The sequence below is a fragment of the Cucurbita pepo genome, chromosome 9 (genome assembly GCF_057944985.1).
Source record: "Cucurbita pepo subsp. pepo isolate OVF chromosome 9, ASM5794498v1, whole genome shotgun sequence".
NCBI classification, from domain to species: domain Eukaryota; kingdom Viridiplantae; phylum Streptophyta; class Magnoliopsida; order Cucurbitales; family Cucurbitaceae; genus Cucurbita; species Cucurbita pepo.
The window spans coordinates 3,465,080-3,491,146 of record NC_141806.1 but is presented as its reverse complement, the minus strand read 5'-3'; the positions used below and the strand labels follow the sequence as shown (position 1 = coordinate 3,491,146).

General features: G+C 36.1%; 3 protein-coding genes across 3 annotated transcripts; 1 reads left to right on the top strand and 2 right to left on the bottom strand.

The window, feature by feature from the left end:
• The first annotated feature begins 7,187 nt into the window (after positions 1–7,187).
• LOC111802689 (uncharacterized) lies at positions 7,188–8,437 on the top strand. Its single transcript, XM_023687148.2, has 2 exons — positions 7,188–7,703; positions 7,827–8,437. Exons 1-2 carry the CDS (start codon positions 7,495–7,497, stop codon positions 8,242–8,244), a joined length of 627 nt encoding a protein of 208 aa, XP_023542916.1. The 5' UTR covers positions 7,188–7,494; the 3' UTR covers positions 8,245–8,437.
• A 785-nt stretch (positions 8,438–9,222) lies between these two features.
• On the bottom strand, positions 9,223–20,842 carry SEX1 (Pyruvate phosphate dikinase, PEP/pyruvate binding domain-containing protein). The gene is made up of 34 exons (XM_023687146.2): positions 20,555–20,842; positions 19,757–20,057; positions 19,094–19,135; positions 18,844–18,950; positions 18,639–18,717; positions 18,426–18,517; positions 18,171–18,324; positions 17,569–17,790; positions 17,074–17,412; positions 16,882–16,992; positions 16,689–16,784; positions 16,426–16,569; positions 16,220–16,308; positions 15,082–15,216; positions 14,730–14,892; positions 14,536–14,625; positions 14,270–14,455; positions 13,992–14,054; positions 13,843–13,905; positions 13,643–13,702; positions 13,398–13,550; positions 13,190–13,273; positions 12,812–12,988; positions 12,620–12,726; positions 12,220–12,433; positions 12,039–12,142; positions 11,666–11,801; positions 11,438–11,563; positions 11,027–11,137; positions 10,609–10,707; positions 10,169–10,342; positions 9,988–10,080; positions 9,782–9,897; positions 9,223–9,574 (listed from the first exon to the last, which is right to left on the bottom strand). The coding sequence occupies exons 2-34, from the start codon at positions 20,036–20,038 to the stop codon at positions 9,370–9,372; spliced, it is 4,416 nt and encodes a 1,471-aa protein (XP_023542914.1). The 5' UTR covers positions 20,039–20,057; positions 20,555–20,842; the 3' UTR covers positions 9,223–9,369.
• Positions 20,843–24,586: 3,744 nt separating this feature from the next.
• LOC111802045 (uncharacterized) lies at positions 24,587–25,063 on the bottom strand. The gene has a single exon (XM_023686302.2). The coding sequence runs from the start codon at positions 25,061–25,063 to the stop codon at positions 24,587–24,589; it is 477 nt and encodes a 158-aa protein (XP_023542070.1).
• Between the last annotated feature and the right edge of the window lie 1,004 nt (positions 25,064–26,067).

The following is a 26,067-nucleotide window of genomic DNA, read 5'->3' as shown; positions in this document are numbered from 1 at the left end:
ATTACCACGATTATAGAAATAATCACCATTCATGACCCTCGGGAGTGGGCTTGAGAATCTATGAAAAGGAACTAAAATCTAGCACAAAACTCAACAACTTATCTATTTAATCTCTCTTAGCCGAACCTTCCTCATTATAGTTGATTTTCTCATCCTTTTCTGTTTTTCGACAACAGTGGCACTCTGTTTTAGTTTTGTTTAAATAGTTAAAATCTCCAACACCCATTTGAATGTTACCTAAAAACTCAGTTAATTTCCAGCGATAAAATTAACCAAAAAGATAGGCTCCTGTGGAATCAATAATTTACTTATTACTTGCTACTTGTGATAGTGTATACTTGCACTTATTCTTATGAATTTTACATCATTTTATTATATACATCCACAAGCGATCAGTTATATTACGGAGGAAGTTTATGTAGAACAACCTCCGGGATTTGAAATTTTAATTTTCCACCTGATATATATAAGATTTAAAAGGCTCTTGACGGCTTAAAACAAGCTCCAACTTGGTATGATAGACTTACTAATTTTCTTATTGGGAATGATTTTAAAATGGGTAAATTCAGTACTACTCTTTTATTAAAATTAAAAAAAAATGATATGCGCAATATATATAGATGATATTATATTTGGTTCTACTAATCCTTATGTGAAGAAAGTTTGAGTTGAATATGATGGGAGAGCTTAGTTTCTTTCTTGGACTTCAAATCAAACAACTCAAGGATGGTATCTTCGTAAATCAAGAGAAATACAGTAAGTATTTACTCAAAAGGTTCAAGTTCAATGAAGGTAAGATTGCAAAAACTCCAATGAGCACATCCACTAAGCTTGACAAGGATGAAAAACGTAAATGTGTGGATATTAAATCTTATAGAGGTATGATTGGGTCGCTAGTAGACCCGATATTATGCTTAGCGTATGGTTTTGTGCTAGGTTTCAATCTTGTCCTAAGGAATCTCATTTACATGTCATTATAAAAATATTTAAATATTTGCTTGAGACTATTAATTTAGGATCGTAATGTTGAGTTTAAATTGGTAGGATATTCTAATGCGGATTTTGCTAGAAGTTTACTAATAAAAAGCAAAATTTGGTTGTTTTAACTACTACCTAAGCAGAATATATTACGGTTGATAGTTGTTGTGCTCAAATTCTTTGGATGAAACAAACTATTGGTGATTTTGGATCAAATTTGATAGTGTGTCAGTATTTTGTTATAACATTCTGCTATTAATTTAACCAAAAATCATATATATCATTCTAGAACTAAACATATTGACTTAGACATCGTTGTATTAGAGAGCATGGACAAAATAAACATATTATTCTTAATTTTGTAAGCTTTAATAATCAATTAGCTCATATTTTCACCCACTTAAGAAATTTTTTCAAAAATAGGCTTGAGTTCGGTATTATTCATGGTAATATATCTTGAATTTTATAATTTTGTTTATAATTTTTTAAGGTATATTCTCAGAAGAGCTATTATGTCATTCTTAATTTATTATTTTTCAATGGTTCTTTTTCATGATTCCAAAAGGGGAGAAAATTAAGGAAAATATGTTCTAAGTTTGTTGTTTTATAATTTATGAATCAGTGTGATGTTTCAAAATTTATTGAGGCATAAATATAGAGGGAGAATATGCTCGTGATTGAAATTCAAGTACGAAATTTATGATGATATATTAGAATGCATTGATACTATTATTTGGACACATGTATTACTCTAGGTTTTATGAATTTCATACATCTTTCTTGAAATCATCATAAAAAAAGGAAGATTATTGGCTTTTGGCCTATAATCTAACTAATTATATTTTGATGATAATAAACCTATACTTAATTATTAATGAATTATCTGTATTTTGAATTGTATATTGTGTAAGATTGAGAATAACGATTTTCAACCCCTTTTTCAATCACTCAAATCATAGATAAAATGAAGGAGTTGCAGTCGAAACAACATGTATGTCTGACGTGATGATGTGACGTGACGGTAAAATTGACATCATAGACAAATCAAAGTATGACACTTGTTACAAGAGTATCAAATGGTGGAGTTTCTAATTACTCTCCAAAAAATTGAAATAAAATTACTTATACATCATATCTAATTTGAATTATAAAAAATAATAAAAAAATCAAATTCAAATCCATTTTTATTATTTTTATATTATATTATATTATTATTTTATTTTATTTTTAAAAAATAATCAATAAATAAATAAATAAAACCGGATCTATTTTCATTTCTCTCCTAATAATAAATATAAAAATATTTTAATATTACCTTTCCTTTCTTTTTTTTTAATTTTACGTATTAATTCCTAATTTTGCCACTTTGTTCCGTAAATTCATTCTTTCTCTATATAATAACACATAATTTTTATAATTCCTTTATTAGAGTTTCCACGACTCTCTATCCAATTTTATTTATTTTCATCTTATTTGAGTGATCAAATTATGAATTTATTATTTTTTTTAGAGAGTTGTGGTGTGTTACTACAAAATTCAAGTACTTGTACCGGTTTGATCCTAAGTCGAACAAATGATTAAGTTTGCTCTTGAACTCGTAAAAAGAGTTGTGTAGCGGTTGGACTCTTCATCCAAGGAAATAGTCAAGAAAAGTTTGTTCCCACTTAGGGAGTGAAGTAGGTCGAGTTTCACTAACCCACTAAATATTTATGGTGTTATACTTTTTTAACTCTTTATTTTATCTCAAAATTATTATTGTGATTTGTTGCATGTTATAAGTTTTTCATAATTGCTTAGGTTATTTCTTCAACTAATTTTACAGTAATTATCATCTTCTACCTTTTTTTATCGGAGTTAAAGAGTTTTTTTTATCCATTGTATGTATAAAAGTGGTGATTGGGAAGGGATACGAGATGAAGATGAGAAATATAATTTATGTCTAGACCTTGTTTACCTATCAACTATTTTTCATTCCTTCTTTTATTCTTTGTTTAAATGAGATTTCATCTCGACCCTTTTCAACTATTAGGGTCTTTTCACTCTCTTCTTACTCTCATTCTACCCCGTTCTAACTATCAAGATGTGATTTTATCTCGACATAATTTAGTTATTAGGTCTTTTCACATTCTCATTCCGCATTGTTCCACCTATAAAGTCTTTCATTCCCACTCTTATTCTCTATTTAAATGGAATTTTATCTCGACCCGATTAGCTATTAAGGTCTTTTATCTCCCTCCATCTTTAGCTTATTTTCACTCGCTCTCTCTGATCAAGGTATTTTCACACTTTTATTCTGCGGGTTTGGAAGAGGTCTCCACAAGTTAAATGCTAGTCTTTAATAAATACCACAACCATAGTCCAACTCTATGTTTCTTTGATAAAAAAAGTTACAATGGTCCACTTATCCTCACATTTTAGTGATCAAAATTTGAAAGGACAAAAAAAAAAAATTAAAAATAATTAATTAAGGGCACTTCTCATTTCTTCTCGGCCCTCCATAGTAAAAATAATTTTCCCGAACTCCATTAATTCGAGTTTGAATATTATAACAATTTGGATGATCTGCCAAAACCTTTAAAGTGTTATCCCATTTCACAACCTTTAGATTACGAAAATAAGAAGCTTTTCGGAACCCTTCACCAGCTAAATGCCCACTGCCCATTTCTTTCGCCGTGTGAAATCCCGACACTCTCGAATTCACCACCTCTCCACCAAACTGTATCAAGGTGAGTGAACAAAATCGCTTGCTAGTACTCGGCCAACACACCCGACCCGAATTCCAACCACCAGTTCCCATGCTTCAGAACCTTTGAACAACAACTCCAATTCAATTTGGACTCACAATCTTCAAGAAAAAACATGAAATTGAAATGGGTTACCTTCCAAACCAGTAAACTGATGTTGAATTGGCCGCCATTGTAGGAGGAAGTTGGAGAAATTGCAACTCTAATGGCGATTCTACTGTTGGTTTGAACAAAGCCTGAACAGAGTAAATTGTAGCATCCTGTTACTTGATATGCGTCCGACTGTTCATTCAAAAAGTTGCCATCATTTCATTTCAATCTGATTTTGTTGCTAATTTTTGTGTTTTAATGTTCGTACGGTCCAATAAGTGAATAGTCGTTGATTGTTGTCTCCATACAGCTCCGGGCTAACCTGTGGACAAAAGTTTGCCATAGAATTGAAATTTATGTGTATTTGAACATTGAATAAGTTGTCTGCCAGCCAGTTTCAATGGTGTTGAGATCATGTCGGAATGAACCGAAGATGAGTCATATCTATGAGAGGCTGAACTCATACTGATTGCTGACCCGCGGCTTCCATACATTCATACTTGCCTTGGCTCCATAGTACTGTTCTCCACTTACGAACCCCATAGCATGCTGCTACCAACAAAATTTACCTTCATTTCGATATGGGTTTTTTCAAAATCTTAAATTTACAATATATGGTAGCGGTGGGCTTGGCGAACGAAGTGTTAGCAAGTAAGTTGAGCCTCGAAGGGGGTGGACAAGAGGTAGTTTGCCAGTAAGGACGCTGGACCACAAAGGGGGTGGATTGGAGAGTCCCACTTTGAGTGGAGGAGGGAACGAGTGTCAGCAAGGACGTTGGGCTCAGAAGGAGGTAGATTGGTAGGTCCCATTTCGAATAGAGAAGGGAACGAGTACCAACAAAGAGGTTGAACCCCGAGTGCTAGCGAAGAGGTTGAACCCCCAAGGAGGTGGATTGTGAGATCCGACATGGGTTGGGAGGAAAACTAAACACCCTTTATAAATGTGTGGAAACCTCTCACCAATAGACTTGCACCCGAAAGGGAAAAGTCCAAAAGAACAAGCCCCGAGGGGGTAGATTGTGAGATCCCTTGGTTGGGAGAAGAACGAAAGAAAAGATAAGTTCTCTTTAGTTCATCACTCAAGTTAAAAGATTTGAAATTTTCTCTTTAATTTTATTCAAAACGGGTAGATTATATATGAACCATTAGAATTTAGAACTCAGCCATAGAGATGTAGACAGTTAGATTAAATTCAACCCACACTTGTTTCAAATAGGTGAAGTTTGCTATGCTAATAGATCTGAGATGATCTAGGGTTAGGTGTTGATGAGATTTGTCGATTATGTTATGAACGAAGTTCTACTTTCTAATAAAACTTGCATATTCTCGTAAAAGTTTCTAAATTTGTATTTAAAAATGGTCAAAATCATGTTAAAAATGGTTGATTCTCGTCATTGCATATACGACATGAACTATAATGTCTAAGATGAATCGTTCTCCTTTAGATTATTTTTTAAAAATATATTATTTATTTTAAGTCTATTTTATGGATTTCTTAAAAAATATCTATAAGTTTATTTAATATTATAATTAAGAATTTTTTTAAAGAAGTGTTAAAATTTGATTTTGATAGAGAATTGATGAAATTCGTTGGGCCTTTGTGATCCATATGGAGTCATTATGGGCTTGGACTACCAGCTTAGATTATAATTCGAGTGGGAATCTTTATTGGGCCGAAAGATCAATTCACAGGCCCAGTCTCTTTGGAGAAAGTGAATGATGGGCTTAGAATTGGGCCAGGCCCAATTACTACATTTCTCAAGCGGAATTGGACCTGATCGTCAAAGATGGGCTGGATTTTGAAAACCAGCAAAATAAATAAATAAATAAATAAAATCTGAAAATATTAAACAAAAAAATATTTAAATTTTTCATAGATATTTTATTCCTTTATATTTAAATTTTAATATTATTTAATTTTAGGCAAAGGCAAAATTGTCTCTGACTCTGTTTGTCATAATTGGGTAATTAGGAACATACGTGAGGATTAAGACGACTCTCTTTAAGATGCTTTACCGAGGCTTTACGCAACAACTTCTCAAGTTATTACACCAAAGGCTTGAAGTGAACGAGAGTTCATGGTCGAATAAGATAGTTGTCGTTCTTTTGAATTTTTTACGTTCTAGTGGACCTTCTTAGCTACTTCTACTAACAAACTAGGGCCACGGTTAAGCAGGTAAGCGAAGGCTCTCTCTCCCCTATGTAAAAGTCTTGTGTAAAAGCTTTACCTCGTTCAAGAAAATAGCTACTGATCAAGTCTACTGCTACAATTGCTTCAACGGGTGCTGCTATCGGTATTGGAAACTATATCTACCTGCACTTCCACCTAAACTTTCCTATTTGAATCGAAACAAAAACAGTAAACTTTAGGTCTTCGTCTTGAAAATCCTGAAAGGTACATCGTTTTCCTAGCTTGTTCAACCACACACGCCGTCTGCGCATGCATGTTCAATTATCTGCGACACATCTGACTTGCCTCTACACTAGGCCAAGTCATTCGGCTCAACTTTACCTCTACTCGGGGCCAAGGTCTCTTAATGCAACGTCGCATCTCATCTTGTCATCTCGATCCTCATCGACATGGTCCATATGTCTTGATGCCATCCCGAGTCTCGAGATGTCGTCGGCCATCATCACTCGTTTAGTCATGCCATCGAGAACGGGCCCGCGTGTCGCTCATCTCATCGGGACTTCCCGAACATCCATCAATCCGGGTTCTATCAAGGCATTGGCCCTCCTGTGCCCATGCTATGTCATTTACGGATACCGTGCCGGATAGCAGGTGTATGTAGCAACCTCCAACACGCGAGCTGGGGCGCAATACCGGCACACCTATGCCGCCCGATACTGTCCTTGAAAAACCCATTTCAAAGGAAGTCGCATGAGACACTCGTCTCGGCACGCTCGCCCACACTGTGACACACGTATGTGCCATAGGGTAGCTCACTTAGGCCACAGGACCCAGGGGTGGTGGAGAGCCCACAATCGCACTTTGATGGCAGCGGACTTGCGTTTGTGCGGCACTCACTTTCCAGCAACAAGGGAGTTAAGTCTATTCGTTCTTGCGTTGCTTACGGCCAAGTGACATATACTCGAGCCTCTAGTCCCGGTTCAAGAAGAATGTTTTAGAAAACGGAGGCAGAGAGATTTTGAAATAGAGTTTTGAAAGCAAGATTTGAAAAATTGAAATTTGTGCTACATGAGAATGTAAGCAAAAGGCAACAACAACGGCTTACTGCATATAACTACCCGGTAGAAAGAAATTGACAAGGTTACATGTGAGTAGGTAGAATAGAGGATGATGAGATGGAAAACCATTAGTGTTCAAAGAATCTTCACCAATATGTTAATATCATTTGCAACAGAACAAGTGGCTGCCCAAGGTTTTTTTGAATTGGGTGACAACCTCTTGTGGCTGCCAAACTTTTCCAACTTTTTATGGTTTCTTATAATAGGATTCTCTTTCTTAGTGCACCTTTAGGTACACCTCTCCAATTTTTATACCAATTTAGGACGGAGATCGATTCGTTACAAATATGAACTAAATCTATCACGATATATTGTACTCAAGTATATCATCGATCAAAAGATCGAGGGTATAAATTCAAAGCCATTAAACGTATAATTACAAATCGGGCTCGAATCAGAAGTCAGTTTGTAGCACAATCGAAGAAAACTCGAGGATGAACGGTAAGATATTGATGAACTTTGCTCTAACAATATGCTTCTTTTGTTGTTGTAGCTCGGGCAGAGTGATTGAATCTCCACATTATAATGTGATTCATGTGGAGGCAGAATTTGAGATTAGACAGTATAAACAGGTCTCATGGATATCAGCTCTTGTCCAAGGAACAGCCTCCTTTGAGAAGTCCACCCAGCAAGGCTTCCACAGGTATAAGTTGCTATTTTCTGTTTGGTTGCCAAGAAAATTCCACCAAGAAAATTCCACCAAGAAAATGTGGTGGGATTTTCCTTCTGATTTGAACTAATAATCTCTTGTATTGGTTGGCATCAGATTGTATCAATACATTCATGGTGCTAATAGCAACTCTTCTCACTTTCTTATCACTTCTCCTGTCACGACAACCATTATGGCATCGACGCGTGGCCCCGAGCGCTTGGTTAGGTATTATCTTCCTTCTATGTATACCGAAAACCCGCCGCTGCCCAATTCTGAACTCAATGTTCAGTTTGAGAAGTGGAGAAGCAATTGCTTAGCAGTTAGGAGGTTTTCTGGGTTTGCCAAAGATGATAACATCAATAAAGAAGTTGAAGCTCTAAAGAGCAGCTTGAACAAGTACCTACCTAAGAGTTCAGCCATTTCAGAATACACCGTTGCTCAGTATAATTCGTCACGTCACCTGTCGGGTCGTTTGAACGAAGTCTGGCTCGACGTTTCGGCTGTTACATCAGAGGGCTGTCAACGCCGGTAACGAGTTACCAGAGTCGGCTTGAGGACTGTTCCAGGCTGTGTGAATGTATATGGCACAATAAAATGTACAACAAAACTAAATAAGAAGCCATAATGTAATGTATGTAACACTGTTCTTGAGGTATTTCTGTTGTTTGTGGTAATATCAATTGAATAATGGATTCCTTTCCGAATCCAAAGCATCCTTTGAGAAAGTTTTGGTCAAGTATCAGTTGAACAATGCACCATATGAAGCAGAATAAGCCAATTAATCTTTGTCTAATTCCTTAAGTTTCTTTTGATCTTCACTTCATCACTTACTTTTAGCAAGGTTGGCTTCGTGGTAGTAGATATAGTCCGCTTTAGCCTGTTACGTATCGTCTCAACCTCACCATTAGCCAAAGTCCACCACTCACATATATTATCCTCTTTAGGTTTTCCTTCCAAATTTTTCCTCAAAGTTTTAAAAGTGACAGAGAGGCTTTCATACCCTTATAAGGAATACTTCATTCCCCTCCCCCAATCATGGTCGGATCTCACAATCCACTCCCTTGGGGCCCAATGTCCTCGCTGGGTTTTCACACCCTTTATCTACCCTCTGTCCTCGCTGGCACACCTCCTGGTGTGGGGCCTCCATATCCTCATCTTTGATCCTACTTGAGCAACAGTAATGGTAAAATTATTATTATGCCAATAGTCACGAAGAAGAAGACGAAGAATGCAACAGTTCGAAAATATCGAATAAATTGATGTTTGTTTGGGGCTACTGGCTTATTGTTCTTGAAAAATCCCCAGGATAATGCATCAAAGCCCTCATCATGAATTTCAGAACCCTTATAGTTGCTGCAAATGGTAGATCTCTGGGTCCTGTGAATTATACTCTGATTATAAGAAAGATTTAAAAATTTTGTGGGACGAAAACCGAATCATAACACCTGAGAAGCTGAATCTTAACACCGGTGTGACGAAAACTAGCAAAATTCATTCAATTACATTGTAATAAGATATCAATTTTACTCTTTATTTCTGTCAAAATTGACCAATAACTATGACTTTTCTTACTGCCTTTGTTTCAGAACATGACTTCTTATTTCAGCCAGACATTTTCCTCACAGGAAAAGTCATATAAATAGAGAGAGATAGAAGATTACATCTGGGGTCTTGTTTGGACGACATATACTTTCCCATCTCTAATCACACCTTCAATGTCTTGAGGAGATCCGTAAAGCTCCTCAATTGCATTTCCTGCACGAGCAATGCTAGACAGAATCGACTGTCTAAAGTTGTCGTCCATAATGAGCGAATCCGTCGTGTAATCTAGCACAACCTTCTCTTCTTCGTCCATCGGTACGCTATGTCAAAAAAATCTCTCAATCAATCAATAACTGAACGTGGAATTACATAATGGAATGAAAGTAAAAGAAACTTATTCAGAGACTATTAACAGTCATAGAACCTAACACTTCAGAATCAGTAGGACAAGAATATTGTAGGAAAAGATTTAAGATCAGCAGGTTTGCATCATTGGAGGAGAGGAATGGGATTATATTTGAGAATACCTGTCGTAGAGACCGGCCCCAGCATATCCTTCCAGGTCTTCGCCATTGGAATCCGATCGAAAAATAATGGATCGTCTAATGAACAGGCCAATGGGCTTGCTTGGGTAACCCAGCACCTGAAACAGTCAAATCCAAAATTGGTTTTGATGTAGTTTCATTTCTCACATTAAGTGAGTTGATAGCAGGGATGAAATAACAAATCTTACCTTGGGAGTATTTAAGTCATTTTTCTTGCATATAAAGCTCAAAGCACGTCCTGGATATGCTCCTACTAGAGTTTCTCCAAGTCCCTTCACAACCTATTGCAACAAGGAGACAAAAATTAATCTCTTAATCAATTAGATAGACACGTGGTAAGCGAACGAATAAATTAAAGAAAAATAATACCTCTGCGTATATTTCAGACGAGTCTCCAGATGATGGATTGGTTGTATGGATAACAAATGCATAGTCAGCATTAATGATTTCCTGAACAAGGACAGCCATGCAGAGATATTCGTGATCTAATTTCACTTTTCTCGTGCTGAAGTAAGCTCTCTCATTCCACTTTGAAGCCCAGACCTGCACATTACAGATAAGCAACAGTAAACAGGTTATCTAATTGCTAAACAATACATAAATAAGGTTAAACTGTGAAAGGTGGATTTTACATGTAGTAGAGTGAAGTATGTTTGAACAAAATATGTGCAGGGAATAGAAAAACAGCAACAACAACAACCCGTTCTGAATATTCTTATTATGAGTTTAAATTTTACACGAGGCTTCGAATCCATGACCAGTTATTTGCAGAGACCAGCATCATATTTGGCACAGAATGGAGTGCTCACCTTCTTTATAGCCATCCATGCTTGCGCCCATCGCTCCTCACCTTCATCACCAGGCCAGGGCATTCCCGAACTTTTCATCTTAGATTTTAACTCTAGCACCTGAAAATTGTATTTACATATGAATTATTATCTTTGAAATGGGCTGCACTACCTGGTTGGCCGTCCTTGCAGATTGCTGATGCCAACGAATACAAAATTCCATGAAATTTCTAAAAATCTAAATGAATTGAGAAAGTCACGACTGTATTATAAGTTCAAAATCACACATTTGTCTATTTCTGGAGTAGGAAAACAGATTGAAGCAGAGATGAGATAAACACTATGCTTGTTCTATGATATAAAATAGAATGTGGATACATTGTGCTACATATACATGTATGCATAATATAATGTTACGCCAGTAGTAGGGAAATTATACCAATTGAGGGGGTGCTGCCAACTGTAGGACTGTCTCGCGAATCTCCTTTAGAGCACTGAACTCCCCTTCTCCTAACTTAATCTTCAAATCATGAATCTTTTCAGCCACCGCCTTTTACGTTATAAGAAATAGAAAAGAAATATTTCAGCTTAAGTAGTTATCTCTTTTATATGAACTATAGAGCTTCACAGCAGCACTGAAACAGTACAAGCCAAATTGAACATGTGATTGACAACTCAGGATGAATGAAGGTAAAAGTATTATTCAAGAATATTAAGTTTTCGAGATCCCATAAACTATTCATATGTAATTTTCATGACGGTCAATTGAAAGATCTTGCACACTGCATCAGATAGAGCTTCATGTCAAAATCATGATATGTAAGTTTCGTTCGGAAACTAGAAGAAAAACCTTATTTGATCCTTCAGACAAAACTTCTTCAAAAACTCCAAATGGAAGGGCAACTGAGGTGGGGATCCCAACCCACGATGGCACTTTTCCTTTCAGGTAAGAAATATTACGTGATTTTGCTCCCACCTAAAAAAAACGAAGCAAAAAATAATAAACTAGATTGACAATGTAACATAGGAGTTCTTATCCAAGCAATATAAATAGAGGGGGGGAATATATGAGCCTAACCATTTCACTCGTGAACTCTTCAGATACAATGGCATATTTGCCAACAAAGTGCTTTCTGACGAGAGTTACAGTTGACGGAACACCATCATTTTCGTGGATGGAACTTGCATCTGGTACCTCATTCTCATTTACCTCGCTTAAGTTAAGTGAAAAGAGAAGGTTATGATTCATTTTCATGCTTATCTCACAACACTTTAATTTGAACTGACTTTTTGACTGGGAAGGGAAAATGAAGAAGTAATTGAATATAGTAATTAAATGATAAAATCTCAAAATTCTCAACTGCTTTAAGATGGGAAGGTATAAATTTGTTTAGGGCCAGCTAAGTCACAGATGTCTTTAAGCTTAAGTAAGAAAATGCATTAGTTTGTACCTATATACAATATCAGCAGATGTCGGCTTTATACGCAATAACTTCCCTTCTTTAACTTGAAGGTCGGAAAGAATACTTGAATCAAAGCATGTTGCAAAGCAAACCTACCAGAGATGAGCAAAATTAACATTATATGATAAAAGAAATATTGCAATGTACTTTTCATGTAACAAACAACTACCTTCCCGTTTCTTGCTCGAACAGAAACATGAGATAGAACATCTGGCATGTCAGGCGTCAACACAGCAACGGTACCATCTGGAATTTCTTCCTCACCTTTTACTCGGTTAGCGACTAGAATTGTTGGCTTCTCATATGATTTATTCTGAACGGTAAGCAACTCATCCACAACAACTACATAACCAACAGCTTCAACCGGGCTAATAATCTGCCAGCTGTTACATGGGCCAGCCAAGATTATATTAGAAGGTTGTCATAAGATGCAAGTGGCACTACTACATGCTGCAGTATAATATTTGATCTAATTTCCACTTCATTTACCGTATTTAACAACTTTTGGTCAACTACATTAACCCTTTTTCTCTAGAAAGTTCAAATAGGAAATAGTGGAAAACTCAAACCTCCCCAGGTTAGCAGTTGTCCGCAAAACAGGATCAAGTCTATTTAGAAGTGCGGATAAAGAGGAAGCTGATCCAGAACGGATGATTTCTTCGGTAAATATGTCAACCTGCAAAATCAAACCATGAGGAAGAATTCCAAAATCCTGGCAATTTAAAACGGCACATTGTAATTGTGACAAAGTAAGGACATACAGCCCATTCCTCAACTCCAAGCAGTGATCCCAAGTACTCAGCAGATGGCTGCAGGATGCGATGGTATGCTTCTGCCTTGTTTGCAAGTGCAAGGCGGGTTCTATCAAGAACAGACTTTGCATATAATGCCCAATGTTCCTTCTTACTTCTTGTGAGGTTCAATGCAAGATCCCATCCCTTTGAAAAAAAAAAACAAAAACAAACAAATATTACAACAGGTTTTCAATATCTTTTGCATGCAAACTGATGTTCTCATTCTCAGGGATTTGACCTTAAATCAAAAGGCTGAACTACAAGAACTTTAGACCATAATTCAACAAGCAAGCGGGCCCTAAATTCAACTTCAGGGTTTTAGTTCTCCATTTTTATTACTGTTACCTTCAAGCAGTAGATGAGATCCTCATTATCATCTGATGATAGGGCAAGATTCTCCAGAACGAGAGTGATGAAGTACATAATTTTCTGAAAAATGACGAGATTAGATTATCAACAATATATTTGAACAGCAAGAAAGTACGATAAAGTGCAGGAAAAATGTAGACTTTTACTGTCTAGGTTCAGGTGCTAGCTCAAACAGAAAAAATACCTCCGGTCCTGCAGTATTTAGCTCCTCGTAACCCCTCTCAACAGCAGTCCTAACAGCAGAATCAAGGGCAATATCCAAAAATAAGAGATCCCTTAGACGGTCACGAGGTTTGAGAAGCAAAGGATGTAGCTCTTGACGAGCTTCAAGCAAGCCCTGCACTTAAACAACCAGTCAAACCACATTTCGTAAAATTTATAAAAATAGTAGTGAAGAGAAAATGTGATTAAAAAAGAAATTCATGATACCTCAAGAAGTGGTTCAACATTCTTGATTTCAATATTTTCTAAAACAAATTGCAGCAAATCCTGATTCAAAGACATTGCAAATCAAATATTCAATGGCCAGTCATGTGATATAATAAGTAACAATTAAGACAAAGTAGATAACATCAACAACTCATAATTCAGCCAACGAGTGTAAATGAAATAGAAGTTGAAAGTATAACCGTAAATCCAGATGGTAAACCAGAAATAGGATTTATCTGCACCCCAACCATGAATCCTTGACCCTGAAAGTATACAAGTTCTTTATAATAATTGGAAATACAGGCCATTATACATTAAAAGATAAAAAAAAACAATTAGCCAATTCTACCTCAGATCTATAGCCCAAGCAGTTTTGAACTGCAGATTCTAGATCTGCACCTGAATGAACTGCCTGCATGTTAACCAAATTTAATTAGAATCAGACATATCATAATCACAACATTATCAGTTAATTTTGAGTAAAAAAGAAAAAGAGAAGTGAACTTTTACATTACTAGAGCGAATACGAGGACAGAAAATATCATATCAATTTTTATAAGCATGAAGTTTTCATGTTACCATTGAACAAAATGCACAGCTTAGGGTCAAGAAAGTTAGAAAATGAACCTTCAGCGTTCTCATGTAGTTTCCTAGATCACGCAAAAGACCATCCTTCTGATCTGCCCTAAAATGTGGCTCAGAATGGATTGCACGATCATAGCTTAGAAGTCGTTCTTTTGTGATTCCATTCTCATTCAAAGTTTTCCAGTAAACGCCAATATCAAAGTTACTATTAATGTAATCGATTAATGCCTGCAATAAAAACTTGTGAGGTAGGTCTTGAATGACATGCAACACTAGAGGAGGCCAGGACTACTCAGAACTCCAAATACCTGACAGATAACTACATCATCAGGGCTAGTATTATTATGCAATTTCTGATGCCATTCTTCCATCATTCCTCCTTTGCAATCATTGTTTCTCTAATACCAACCAGTACATGGTCAAAATTTACAAACAGTCATTGAACCATAAAGGAAATCAAAAGAATAAAACAAGGATAGAAATGCTAATCTAATTCTATCACCTGAATGACTAAAATTTCATCCCGAATTCTCTGCCCAACATCTCCTTCACCACCTCGCCCAACAGTAGACATAATCATCCGTAAAAGCTCCCTATATTGTGGATGGCTTGCATAAATACTCTCTAACAAATCTGTGAGTCTGTCTTGTGCTTTACTGATTTCACTGCAACAAGAGGGAGAAAAGTGATTTGAAGGGCTGCAAGACCCGACCCACACAGAGAAAACCTTGTTTGGCTTGAGAAAAAAAGTGAAATGTGGATTGCATGCAATACTGGATCGTTGAGTCTGATTAAATGAATCATTCATGAGGTAAAATATCCCAAAGCCAAAAAAAAACACGTTAATGATTTACCGTGGTTTCACATTATAATTTTTATTCCATATAAGCTGCCTTGTTGCCATAAACCTCATCCACACCAAGATCCCTGCAAGGCCCAATTCACCAGCATCTTTAGCTTGACCCATCAAGTCAGCTGCAATGTTAAATCTGAGCAAAAGAATAAGTTAGACCACGCTGCAAGAAAATTTTAAAATATAGTATTTCATGAGCAATATAGAAGAGGGAGGGGGAACCACCGAAAACTTTACCCCATTCTTCATCTTATAGAAGCTGACTATGCAAAAAAAAAATGTTTGTTAACAAGGATAAAGTGAACATAGGCCAATTATTGCTCCTCCTTCACTCTCCCTCAAAAATAGCTTAAATCTTACGAAGTTCTATGATATGAAGAGAATTGATAAAGGAAAAAAAAAAAAGGAGAAATTTATGGACCATCCAGTAAAGGGTTGTGAAATAAGACATAGATGTCACCATTGATAGGCAGCAACTGGAAAAAAAAAAAAAAAAACGTGCAAAAGCTCTAACAGTCATATAATGTGTTTCCTGTTTGTTTCTAAAATATTGAGGGAGTGACAATAAGTGCATTGTTTTAAGCTTTAAGAAATATGCAATCTGAGAATCCTGCTTTTTGTGAAAATTACGTGATCCAGCCAGAAGAAAGGAACTAGTTAATCACTAGACTAATCTTGTACGAGACAATGAAAAGAAATGGCAAACAGAAACCAACTATTAAAGAATATATGTTAGATTCGTCATTACTAGATAACTCAGGGTACCTTACTTGCATGCTTGAAATACAAAAAAAAAACTTATACACGAGATTCATTATAGTTCTCCATTTCTTCTTTCATAAAGAAGAAGAAGAAGAAGAAGAAAGTCGACTAGCTCTGAATTCATAATACACAGGACCAAACTGATTTCTTCTTTCCCAATTTGGATTGCAAGCATAGGATACCAGGAAAATATCATCACAAAACTAACCACTGGAACCTGTAATTACTTTCATGAAATGAATATTATGCTCAAGTAAAACATAACTGCAGGCTCCATTTTATCATTTTAAAAGAACACCACAAAAATGTACAACATGATATTTCATAAATAAGGTAAAGAAAGCTCAGTCTAACAAAAGTCATTCGAGATTACTAACCGATGCATGAAGGATTTTTCTGCCTCACTCTCCAGTTCCGCTATATTATCCAACAATGACTTTGCAGTACCTTTGCCACCCTCAGTAACCTTTTATAAGGAGCCCCTCTCAGTCACCAATGTGACAAATAGAGAAAAGTAAAGAAGGAAAAAAGTATTGCATAGGAATCAGACATAAACTATATTACAATATCAAAGACATGTCACCTTTCGCACTTTCTTTGGTTGGACAGCAAAGGCAACATAAAAATCTGACGAACCTTTGTTCTTGATCCAATTTCCAGAGGACTGAAGAACAAATGGCATTCCCACAAAACCATCCTCTTCAATCAAGATTTCTAGATATTGGACCTATAACATGAGTTGTTGCAAGATCAAGCCACTAAGCATGCATTTTAAGTTTTAACAACAAAAGTCAAAACTCAGAATTTCAAGAGATAAACTAAAAAGGGAAACCACTCTTATCTTACCTTTAGACTGGAATCATCAGCGTTGAATATAAATTGTGTTTCAGCTGCCTGGCTCAATGGAACTGAACCCAATGGAAGTACATCAGGAGGTGGTGTCTGAAAAGGCCAACAAATTACATAAATTTTCTCTGTAGGAAAAATACATTCGAGTGTGTACACCTTCACTTAAGAAACAGAATGCTTAGAATATTACCAGCCACTCGCCAGCATTTGTTCTAGACAAACCCCAGTGAAGAGTAACTGGCTCCTGTAAATCTGTAGTCAGATAAACCTTCGTCTTGCTAGCATTTTTTGTTACAAGTACCTAACAAAGTTGAATGGATTAGAAAAAAAAATAGAGTGGCCTCACAAGAGAGGGACTAGAATAATAACATCATTTTCCCACCAGAAGATCCTTGTCACCAAGCTTGTAGATGATTTTGTTTATAACATCTCCACCATCCTGCTCCTCCTTTAACTTCGCAAATTGCTCAACTTCCGTCAAGGCTTTTGGCTTATCTATGTATGTTTCTTCTATAGGTTGAGGAGCATATCTACTTACAAGTTGCACCAAATCCCTCTTCTTGCGATGAATTTTATCTACTGTAAAGTACTTTTTATTCTGAAACTGCTTTGCTACTTCAGTTTTGATCTCTCCTTTGGAAAGTTTCTTCCGAATCTCATCAATAGTTGCACCTTTAGTTAGCTCTGACAGCAAATCTTCCCTTGCTTTTTCAAATTCCCTCTAGAAAGAATGACCACCAACGAGTAAAGTAAGTAATGAAATAGCATATCAGTCGATGCATAAAAGGTACTTAGTATTTAGTGGGAGTGGGAAAACAAACAATCCCACACACAAACATCTATATGCATCGATGGCTGAAAGAGTATTTGAAATTACATGTTGCTCCTCAGCAGAGTAGTTGGGTTTCCCTGCTTTCTCCCAACGTATAAAAGCTTGAACTTGAACAAGTTCATCAGGAATTGTCTTTTCTTTGGGAGTGGATATCTCCACTGTTTCACTGCCATCATTTTTTTTGGTCAGTCTAGCTCTGAGATCTTGTATGGTAGCACCCCTGGCTAATTCTTGCAATAACTCCGCACGAGCTGCTTCATACTCCTCCTACAGTAAAATGAAATTTTAATCAAAGTGGATGATCAGCAACCTCTTTTCTAAAGTTAGCAGAAAGAAATCTCAAATCAGAAGATTTCTGTGGCATTTATGAATGATTTACCTAGTTTTGGAAAGATAATACCCTAGAAAATAATAAGAAACATCAATGTAGTTCTATTTGTCCGATAAATAAATTTAAACTTCCCTGCAATCTTTTCCACTTTAATGTTGAACTCTTGTGATTTGTAATAAAGACAAGTTAAATCAAACATATGAAATTTAAAAGAAGAAAAAGAAAGTAAACTATAAAAAGGAATGTTGAAAGTCTTGATGCAATCCATTTAAAGAAACAGGAGTAAATTGAAAAGGTGAAGAGAATTCATCCTTGCCTGCTCCTGTTGTGGAGTATACATCTGTTTGCCCCTTCTTTCCCATCTCAAATATGCTTGAATTTGTACAAGTTCTTCAGGAACTGAAACATCAGAAATAGACTTCTCTTTCACCCGTAACGCAACATGAAAGTTTTTGTCATTGTTCTTATACCTGTGAATCAAAAATTTTAGATGCAAAAGGACAAGACCTGTGAATTATTGTATTATCTTGCTTTAATTTTCTTTTAAAAAAAAATCGGTAAGAAGGCATACCACTTATTACGAGCTTCATCGAGTAAAAGAAACTCTATCGCTTCTATTGCAGGGTCGTCAACCTCAATTGTTAGGGTAGAATTGGGACCAGACTACCAAAAGAAAAGTGAGAGGAAAAGAATAATGGGCATTCAATTATCTGAAAGAATATGTCGTAGGAACTGTTGAAACTCTTTCAAAATTTGCAGGTTGAACTACTGTTTCAAAACTTACTTTCTGAAAAGGCGTTCTAAGAGCTCTGTTCTTATATGCTTGAGTCCCCTCTGGGCAACGGGATGGAAGCACCCATTTGCTGGAAACATTGAAGTTACACTAATAAGAATCAAAAGCATACAAAACAAAAATGTGCTGCAGACTAATACGTGAGGATGGAGAACGATAACGAAAAAATGATCACTATGTCCACTACTCAGCTTACTCTTTTATATCACCTATTGCACCCCAATGAAGCAGAAGGGAGCCACTAATGTTTGTGACCAGAATATTTACACGTCTAGTGGATCCTGTAGGGACACTCACATCAACCTGTTCGATTTAGTAAAGATTAATTTAGTGCAAACTTCTACTTTGTAAGATTCAAATACGAAATTGGAAATACTCGACCTAAAAGAGCCAGACATGCAATCATGTATTGTATTAAATGTCTAAAAGGGGAACTTTCAAAATACCTGCAGTTCAATATTCTCATCCAGTTTGAATTTCCCAGCAAGCTGAAAATAAAAACTTGGTCAACAGATGTTTCAGAGAATGACTAGGAACCAAAGGAGGAGGATGTCAAATTTTGACAAAAAAAAAAAAAGAAAACACTATCAAGAACAATGGTGATAGATGTGTACATATTCTAGTGCAATATAGAATGCCCGAAGAACCAAATCTGATGCTAAATGTAGAGCAAATTGCCACCGTGCGTCATGATTCAACAGCTTGACTCCGTTCCTAATAAGCATTATCACATCAATTTTGATGCTACTGCCCATTTTATTTTTCTTTTTGGACACTCTTTCAGGAGCTCAATTAGAACATCGCTATTTGAAGACTTGATATGTCCTTATTGAATACTCGCTAACTAATGAATTCACATTTTGAATTGATATATGGAGAGGGATTTTGATTTCTCTCGCTTATATCCATTCAGAGAGAGAGGGAGAGGGAGAGAACTAGTTAAATTTGCACAAGAAAAGGAACGGTCTAATGTGAAGAAAGTAACAAATTATTAATCAACTTCATGGCGTTACAAAGACAATCCTTTTAACTACCTAATCCAGAAAGATAATATCACAAATTTTACTTGAAGTACCGTACTGCAAATGATCTTCAAGCTGAAAATGTACCTCGGAAGCAGGATCCGTGGTTAATACCGCATGAGGATTAACAGGACATCTGCGGCGACTTGTTCCAGTGGCCATCCTTGGTTTTTGAACGTTTAGACTGCTCCCTAAGAACTTCGTGGACATAGGAGATTTCCAATGCTGTGCTGGGACTTGATTGGGTATTGCCGCTTGAAATAAAGTATTCTTATAGGTGCCGGAAGGATTCAATTTATATTGGTTATCTAAAACTGTATGACGAAGCAAACTCTGATGGAGTATATTCTGATTGATGGAATTACTCATATTCGCTGATGCACTTCGTCTGAAGAAATCGTAGAATCAATAACTTCCGTAAGTAACAAAACAACCCAAAAAAAGAAAATGCAAAAACAATCCCCCAATACTAAACGTCATATAAATTAAACAGGACATCATTTTTCACCCAATCTCTCTGCATCAGTGGTCTGCAATTCATCAATAAATAAAGAAAAAGATCTCGAAAATGAAGAAAACGAATTGAAATTCAAGCTCGTGATCACACAATTAATTACATTTGATTCAGCGAGTTTACAGACCACTGAATTCAATACAAACATTCTATCCTCAAACAAGAAAACAACAAGCAACAATCTTAAAAAATAGGCAGAAATCCAGCATTTTTTGTTGAAATTACACAGCAACATCAGAGAGATTTTCATACTACTTCAACAAACAGGTTGAAGAAAATCAAAATCCCGGAATCAATAACGCTTGAGGAACGAGAAATGACATCAAATAAAATCAAATACACAAAATTAGATTGAATTGCAGAAACTAAACCTGCTAAGAAAAAGCTGGTTATCGATCAATCCAATTCTCGAGAAATGACGAGCTTTGAGAGTGAGTTCAAGTCCCGCGCAGGCTTCAAAACTGGATCGTGGAAAGTCGAAGAACTAACGTAATTGCGCGGCCTTTTATCACATAAGTATATACGTGGAGGGATTTGAGAGGGCCACGTAAGCCAAGAGCGACACTAATGGATCCTTCACGTGCTGTTTGGGCGTGGGATTACGATGCATCCGGACAGGGAGAGAATGGCGGAGGCTCCGTGAATTGGCTACCGGGGAGTTGATATTTATTTATTTATTATTTATTTTTAGAGTTTCAGTTGATATTTAATGGCAAATTAACAAAATACCCCTGGTTTTAGAAACTATTTACGAGTCGTGAATGTGATATTTTTGTCATTTTATTCAACTTTCGCTTTCTTTTAATAACATAAAGTTTTTTTTTTTTTTAAATTAAATATTCTACGAAAAAGTTGTAGCAGACAAAGCTTTATGATCAAATTTAATTTTAGCTTAAAAAAGTGAGAAAATTAATTTTTTAATCAAATCTAATTTTAGCTTAAAAAATTAACTTTTAATTTTAAATATTATATTGGATATTAAAAAGATTAGTTAATTTTTTTAGGTAGATGAACAAAATTGGCAAAACCTAAGCATATGGCCAATTTTTAAATATATATAAATATAGAAATTACTTTATATATATATATATATATATATATATATATATATATATATATATATATAGATATATTGCTAAATCAAGTAAACTACCTTCTAACTTTCAATCTTTTTATCTCATAATTATTTTAATTTTAAAAGTTTCAAAAATAATATTCTTAAAATTTCAAAAAGAAAATAAAATATTTTTATACGTCAAAAAAATACCATTACGGTCAGAAACATCATTTAATTTTCAAGAGTGTTTTAAAAAATACTCACGAGTTTTCAAAAGTTTCGTTAATACGTTTCAACTTTTAAAAAAACTTCAAAAATAATCTTATCATTAGTACCACATTTCAAAATATATTAATGAAATTTCAAAAGACGAGTAGAGATTGTAATAGTTCAAACCCACTACTAGGAGATATTGTCTGTTTCAGCTCGTTACATATCGTTACCAGCTTCACGATTTTAAAACTGGATTTCACAATCCACCTCCCTTTAGGGTCCAGCGTCCTTGCTGACACTCATTCCCCACTCAACCAATGTGGGATCTCACAATCCCTCCCCTTCGTTGCACGTCCTCACTGGCACACAACTTGGTGCCTAACTTTGATACGATTTGTAACAACTTAAGCTCACCACTAGTAAATATTGTCTGTTTCAGTCCGTTACGCATCACCATCCACCTCATAGTTTTAAAAGCTAGATAGAGGTTGCCATAAAAAATAATAATAATAAATAATATAAAATAAAAATAAATAAAAAAAAAAACATTAAGAGTATCAACCTATTTAAAAGTAACAAAATAATAATAATCTTCATCTAAACTAGTTTAATTTTTTAGATTTTTTTTTAAGTTTAATGGGTATTATTTTAATTTATTATTATTATTTTTTTTTTTTTTTACTTTTTTTTAGTTTACCGAGGGACGCAAACTTTAAAATTTTTAATATACGATGTAATACCTAATAAGATAAGTTATTCAATATTTTAAAATTTTCAAAAACTTACCAAACACAAAATTAATTTACCCACTTAACAACATAAGAGAAGCAAAAGTAAATAAAATAATAATTGAATTAAATTATAAATATATATATATATATATATATATATATTTTTTTTTTTTTTTTTTTTTTTTAAATTCATGAAATTTTAATTTATTTAAATTCAATAAAATAACTCAACCAAAACTATACTGATAACTATGTTGAATTAATAGAGTTTTCAGGTTAAATGAATCGAGTTGTTCGGATTACTAAATTTTTTGAACGGTCCTAATAAAAAGTAAGTCGAGTTAAATATCTGACCTAACCGAGCGAATTGGATAGTTATGGAAAAGGGGGAATTGGAAGGAAAGCGAAAGGAGTGGCCGAAAACTGCAATGAAAGTGGAAGGTCAAGGGGCTGGGGATAGGCCAAGACAAGTTGGAAGTGCAGGCCCCTCATCATCAAAATGCTCATTTTTCACGGAACCTCTTCTCCAGCCCGTTTGGACGCTTCTGCTGTCACTTTTAATGGCCTAACTGTGTGCTTACTTCATAGATTAAGATATTTTGTTGATTGATGTCAGCTTTCAACCGTTGGATTCTCGATCGTTTAATATCATAATGAACTAAACCACAACCGTTGGATTGGATAGTTCTTAATTATTAAAATTTAAAGTATATAATAAATCATTATTTTTTTTAATAATTATCGTCCGTCCGAGCCTCGAATGCTTCGTTTTCCTCCACAATCGACGTGAGATCTCACACTCCACCCAACCGACGTGAGATCTCACAATCCACCCCCTTCGGAGTCCAGCATCCTCGCTGGCACTCATTTCTCACTCATTTTCTTTTCCAATCGATGTAGGACCCCCCCCCCCCCTCTCCTCCTCTTAATCCACCCCCTTCGAGGCTCCAACCTCCTCGCTGGCACATTACCTGTCTGACTCTGATACCATTTGCTACTATAACAGTCCAAGCCCACCACAGTCCAAAATCATAGGAGCCCCTCCCCCCAATCCACCTCCTTTGGAGCCCTCGAAGCCTAGTGTCCTCGCTAGCACACCGCCTCGTGTCCACTCCCTTTGAGGCTCAACCTCCTCGCTGGCACATTGTCCGGTGTCTGACTCTGATACCATTTGCTATCTGTAACAATCCAAGCCCACCACAGTCCAAACTCATAGGACCCCGCTCCCCCCCCCCCCCCCCCTCCCAATCCACCTCCTTCAGAGTCCAGTGTTCTCGCTAGCACACCGCCTTGTGTCCACTCCCTTCAAAGCTCAACCTCCTCGCTGGCACATCACTCGGTGTCTGGCTCTGGCTCTGATACTATTTGCTATCTGTAACATTCCAAGCCCACCTCAATCTAAACCACCGCTAATAGATATTGTCCTATTTAAGTTTCCAAGCCCACCACAGTCTAAACCTGTCCTATTTGGGTTTTCCCTTTCGGACTCCCCCTCAAAGATTTGTTCGAGAGATTTTCACGCCCTTTTACTCCTCCCCAATCCACCTTCTTCGGAGCCCAGTGTCCTCGCTGTCACACCGCCTCATGTCTAATCCCTTTGAGGCTCAACCTCCTCGCTGGCACATCTTCCCATGTCGGGTGTCGGGCTCTGATACCATTTGCTATCTGTAACAGTCCAAGCCCACCTGTCTAAATCCACCACTAGCATTCAAATCTAAACACAAAAATGCAAAAGAAATAAGTTTGTATTTTTCTAGTTTTTTAATTTTAAAATATTATTTTTAAAGTTTGAAATTACAATATTAGTCATAATTATTATGCAATAGTCAAGGTTAAAAAAAAAACATATTTACTAAATAAAAAATTAAAATTTTCACAATTTATTAAATATTTTTAAAATTACATATCAAATACGACAATATTATGAATCTGAAGTCTAATTTAAGGTATATTTTTTCCAACATGGTCTTAAAAAATAACAATAAAGTTAATAATAATATTAAACATAGTTATATTATTTAAAGCCAATCCACTAAATAAAGTAATATATTAATTGGGCAGAATTTAAAAAAAAATCAAAATCAAAATCATAACCTTCATGCTATAATCATAGGTTTATTTATTATTATGTTTTAAATGATTTTTAGAATGTAAAATTAATGGTTTTTTTTAATTGAAAACATAAATTGAATTTATTAATTAAACAGTAATTAAAAAAAATTGGCGAATTTCTTTACCAAATAAAAAATATCTTAAATTTAATAATTTCTACGAACAAAAAATTGCATAAAATATCAAAATTAGGCCTGAGAAGATAAATTGCGTTACGACAAGTCGAATCATTTCGGATCAAAACGACGCATCGGTCCGAGCAAGCCTCCCTCCGCCATGGAAAAATTAGGTCATGTCAAAGTGGCCAAGTACAAACAAACGCCGGCCAACTGACGGAGCATGGCATCGGTGGTCAAAACGTCTGAAGCAAGCTGCACGACGCGGCCTTCGGCGAGCGTATCGTCGCAGGTAACGTAGAAAGTGAGGGCGGCGGAGAGCTTAGTTTTGAGGCTATGCTTGTCTTTGGTCTTCAAATGATTGAGGCTTTCCTTCAGGCCGCGAATGGCGTCGTTGAAGTTCGTTTTGCACACGTCTAGAGGCTCCATTTTGCCAAGCTTCGCGGCCTCTTCTCTGGCGCGCTCTGTTTCCACGATCAGGTGTTCTATGGCTGCCTTTAAGGCGGCTTCCGGCTCGGTGGCGCCTTTCACGGCGGTTTGGCAGAGCTGCACGTGATCGGCTTTGTCGCATGGGCCGCCTCCCTTAGCTTGGCCACCGAAGACGGCCACGAGAACGATCATTGAGAAAGAAACCGAGTGCATTTTCGCCATTTTATTTTATTTTTTTATTTTTTTTATGGTTCTTTTCGAGGTCTGTTTAATAACGGGGGACGGATTGAGGGGTGGTTCTGTCAAGTGGCATGGTTTTGGCGTTTATATACCATGACGGTAACCGTTTTTCTTAACTGCCCGAAAATAACGGGTAGTTTTGTGGGGCTTTCATTGACCGAGTATTTTTTTATTTACGTTTAAATAATTAAACTAGAATATACTTTTTAATTTTGAATATACTTTTTAATTTTTTAATTTTGGTAAAATATTTAAAATATTTTTATTTAAATGGTGGGTTTTTTTTAGGACTAAAATTGGCTTTCAGTCTCACAGTTTTAAAATGTGTCTATTAGGGAGACGGTTTTAAAATGCGTTTATTAGGGGGACGGTTTTAAAATGCGTTTATTAGGGGGACGGTTTTAAAATGCGTCTGTTAGGGAGACGGTTTTAAAATGCGTCTGTTAGAGAGACGTTTGACACTATAGGGAGACATTTCACACTCTTATAAAGAATGTTTCATTCGCCTCACAATCCACCCCCTTGTGTCCAGCGTCCTCGCTAACATGCTACTCAATATCTGGCTTTAATACCATTTGTAATAGATCATTCCCACTACTAATAGATATTGTCCAATTTTGCCCGTTATGTATTGCTCGGTATCTAGCTTCGATATCATTTGTAACAGTCCGGACACTCTTATAAAGAATGTTTCATTCGCCTCACAATCCACCCTCTTGTGTCCAGCGTCCTCGCTAACATGCTACTCAATATCTGGCTTTAATACCATTTGTAATAGCTCATTCCCACTACTAATAGATATTGTCCAATTTTGCCCGTTATGTATTGCTCGGTATCTAGCTTCGATATCATTTGTAACAGCCCGGACCCATTGCTAGTAGATATTGTCCGTTTTGGCCCGTCACATATAATCGTCAACTTCACCGTTTTAAAATGCATTTTATATTGGTTTTCCGTTTTGTTCTTCCCAAGTAGAAGAATTTACT

Excerpts from the sequence above, each read along its gene's own strand:
- LOC111802689 (XM_023687148.2), top strand. The coding sequence starts at position 7,495 with ATGAACGGTAAGATATTGATGAACTTTGCTCTAACAATATGCTTCTTT. Across the intron at positions 7,704-7,826 it reads ACCCAGCAAGGCTTCCACAG|ATTGTATCAATACATTCATG; the intron begins GTATAAGTTGCT and ends GGTTGGCATCAG.
- SEX1 (XM_023687146.2), bottom strand. The coding sequence starts at position 20,038 with ATGAGTAATTCCATCAATCAGAATATACTCCATCAGAGTTTGCTTCGT. Across the intron at positions 19,136-19,756 it reads CCACGGATCCTGCTTCCGAG|CTTGCTGGGAAATTCAAACT; the intron begins GTACATTTTCAG and ends TTTTATTTTCAG. Across the intron at positions 12,989-13,189 it reads ATCTCATCTACTGCTTGAAG|GGATGGGATCTTGCATTGAA; the intron begins GTAACAGTAATA and ends TTTTTTTCAAAG.
- LOC111802045 (XM_023686302.2), bottom strand. The coding sequence starts at position 25,063 with ATGGCGAAAATGCACTCGGTTTCTTTCTCAATGATCGTTCTCGTGGCC.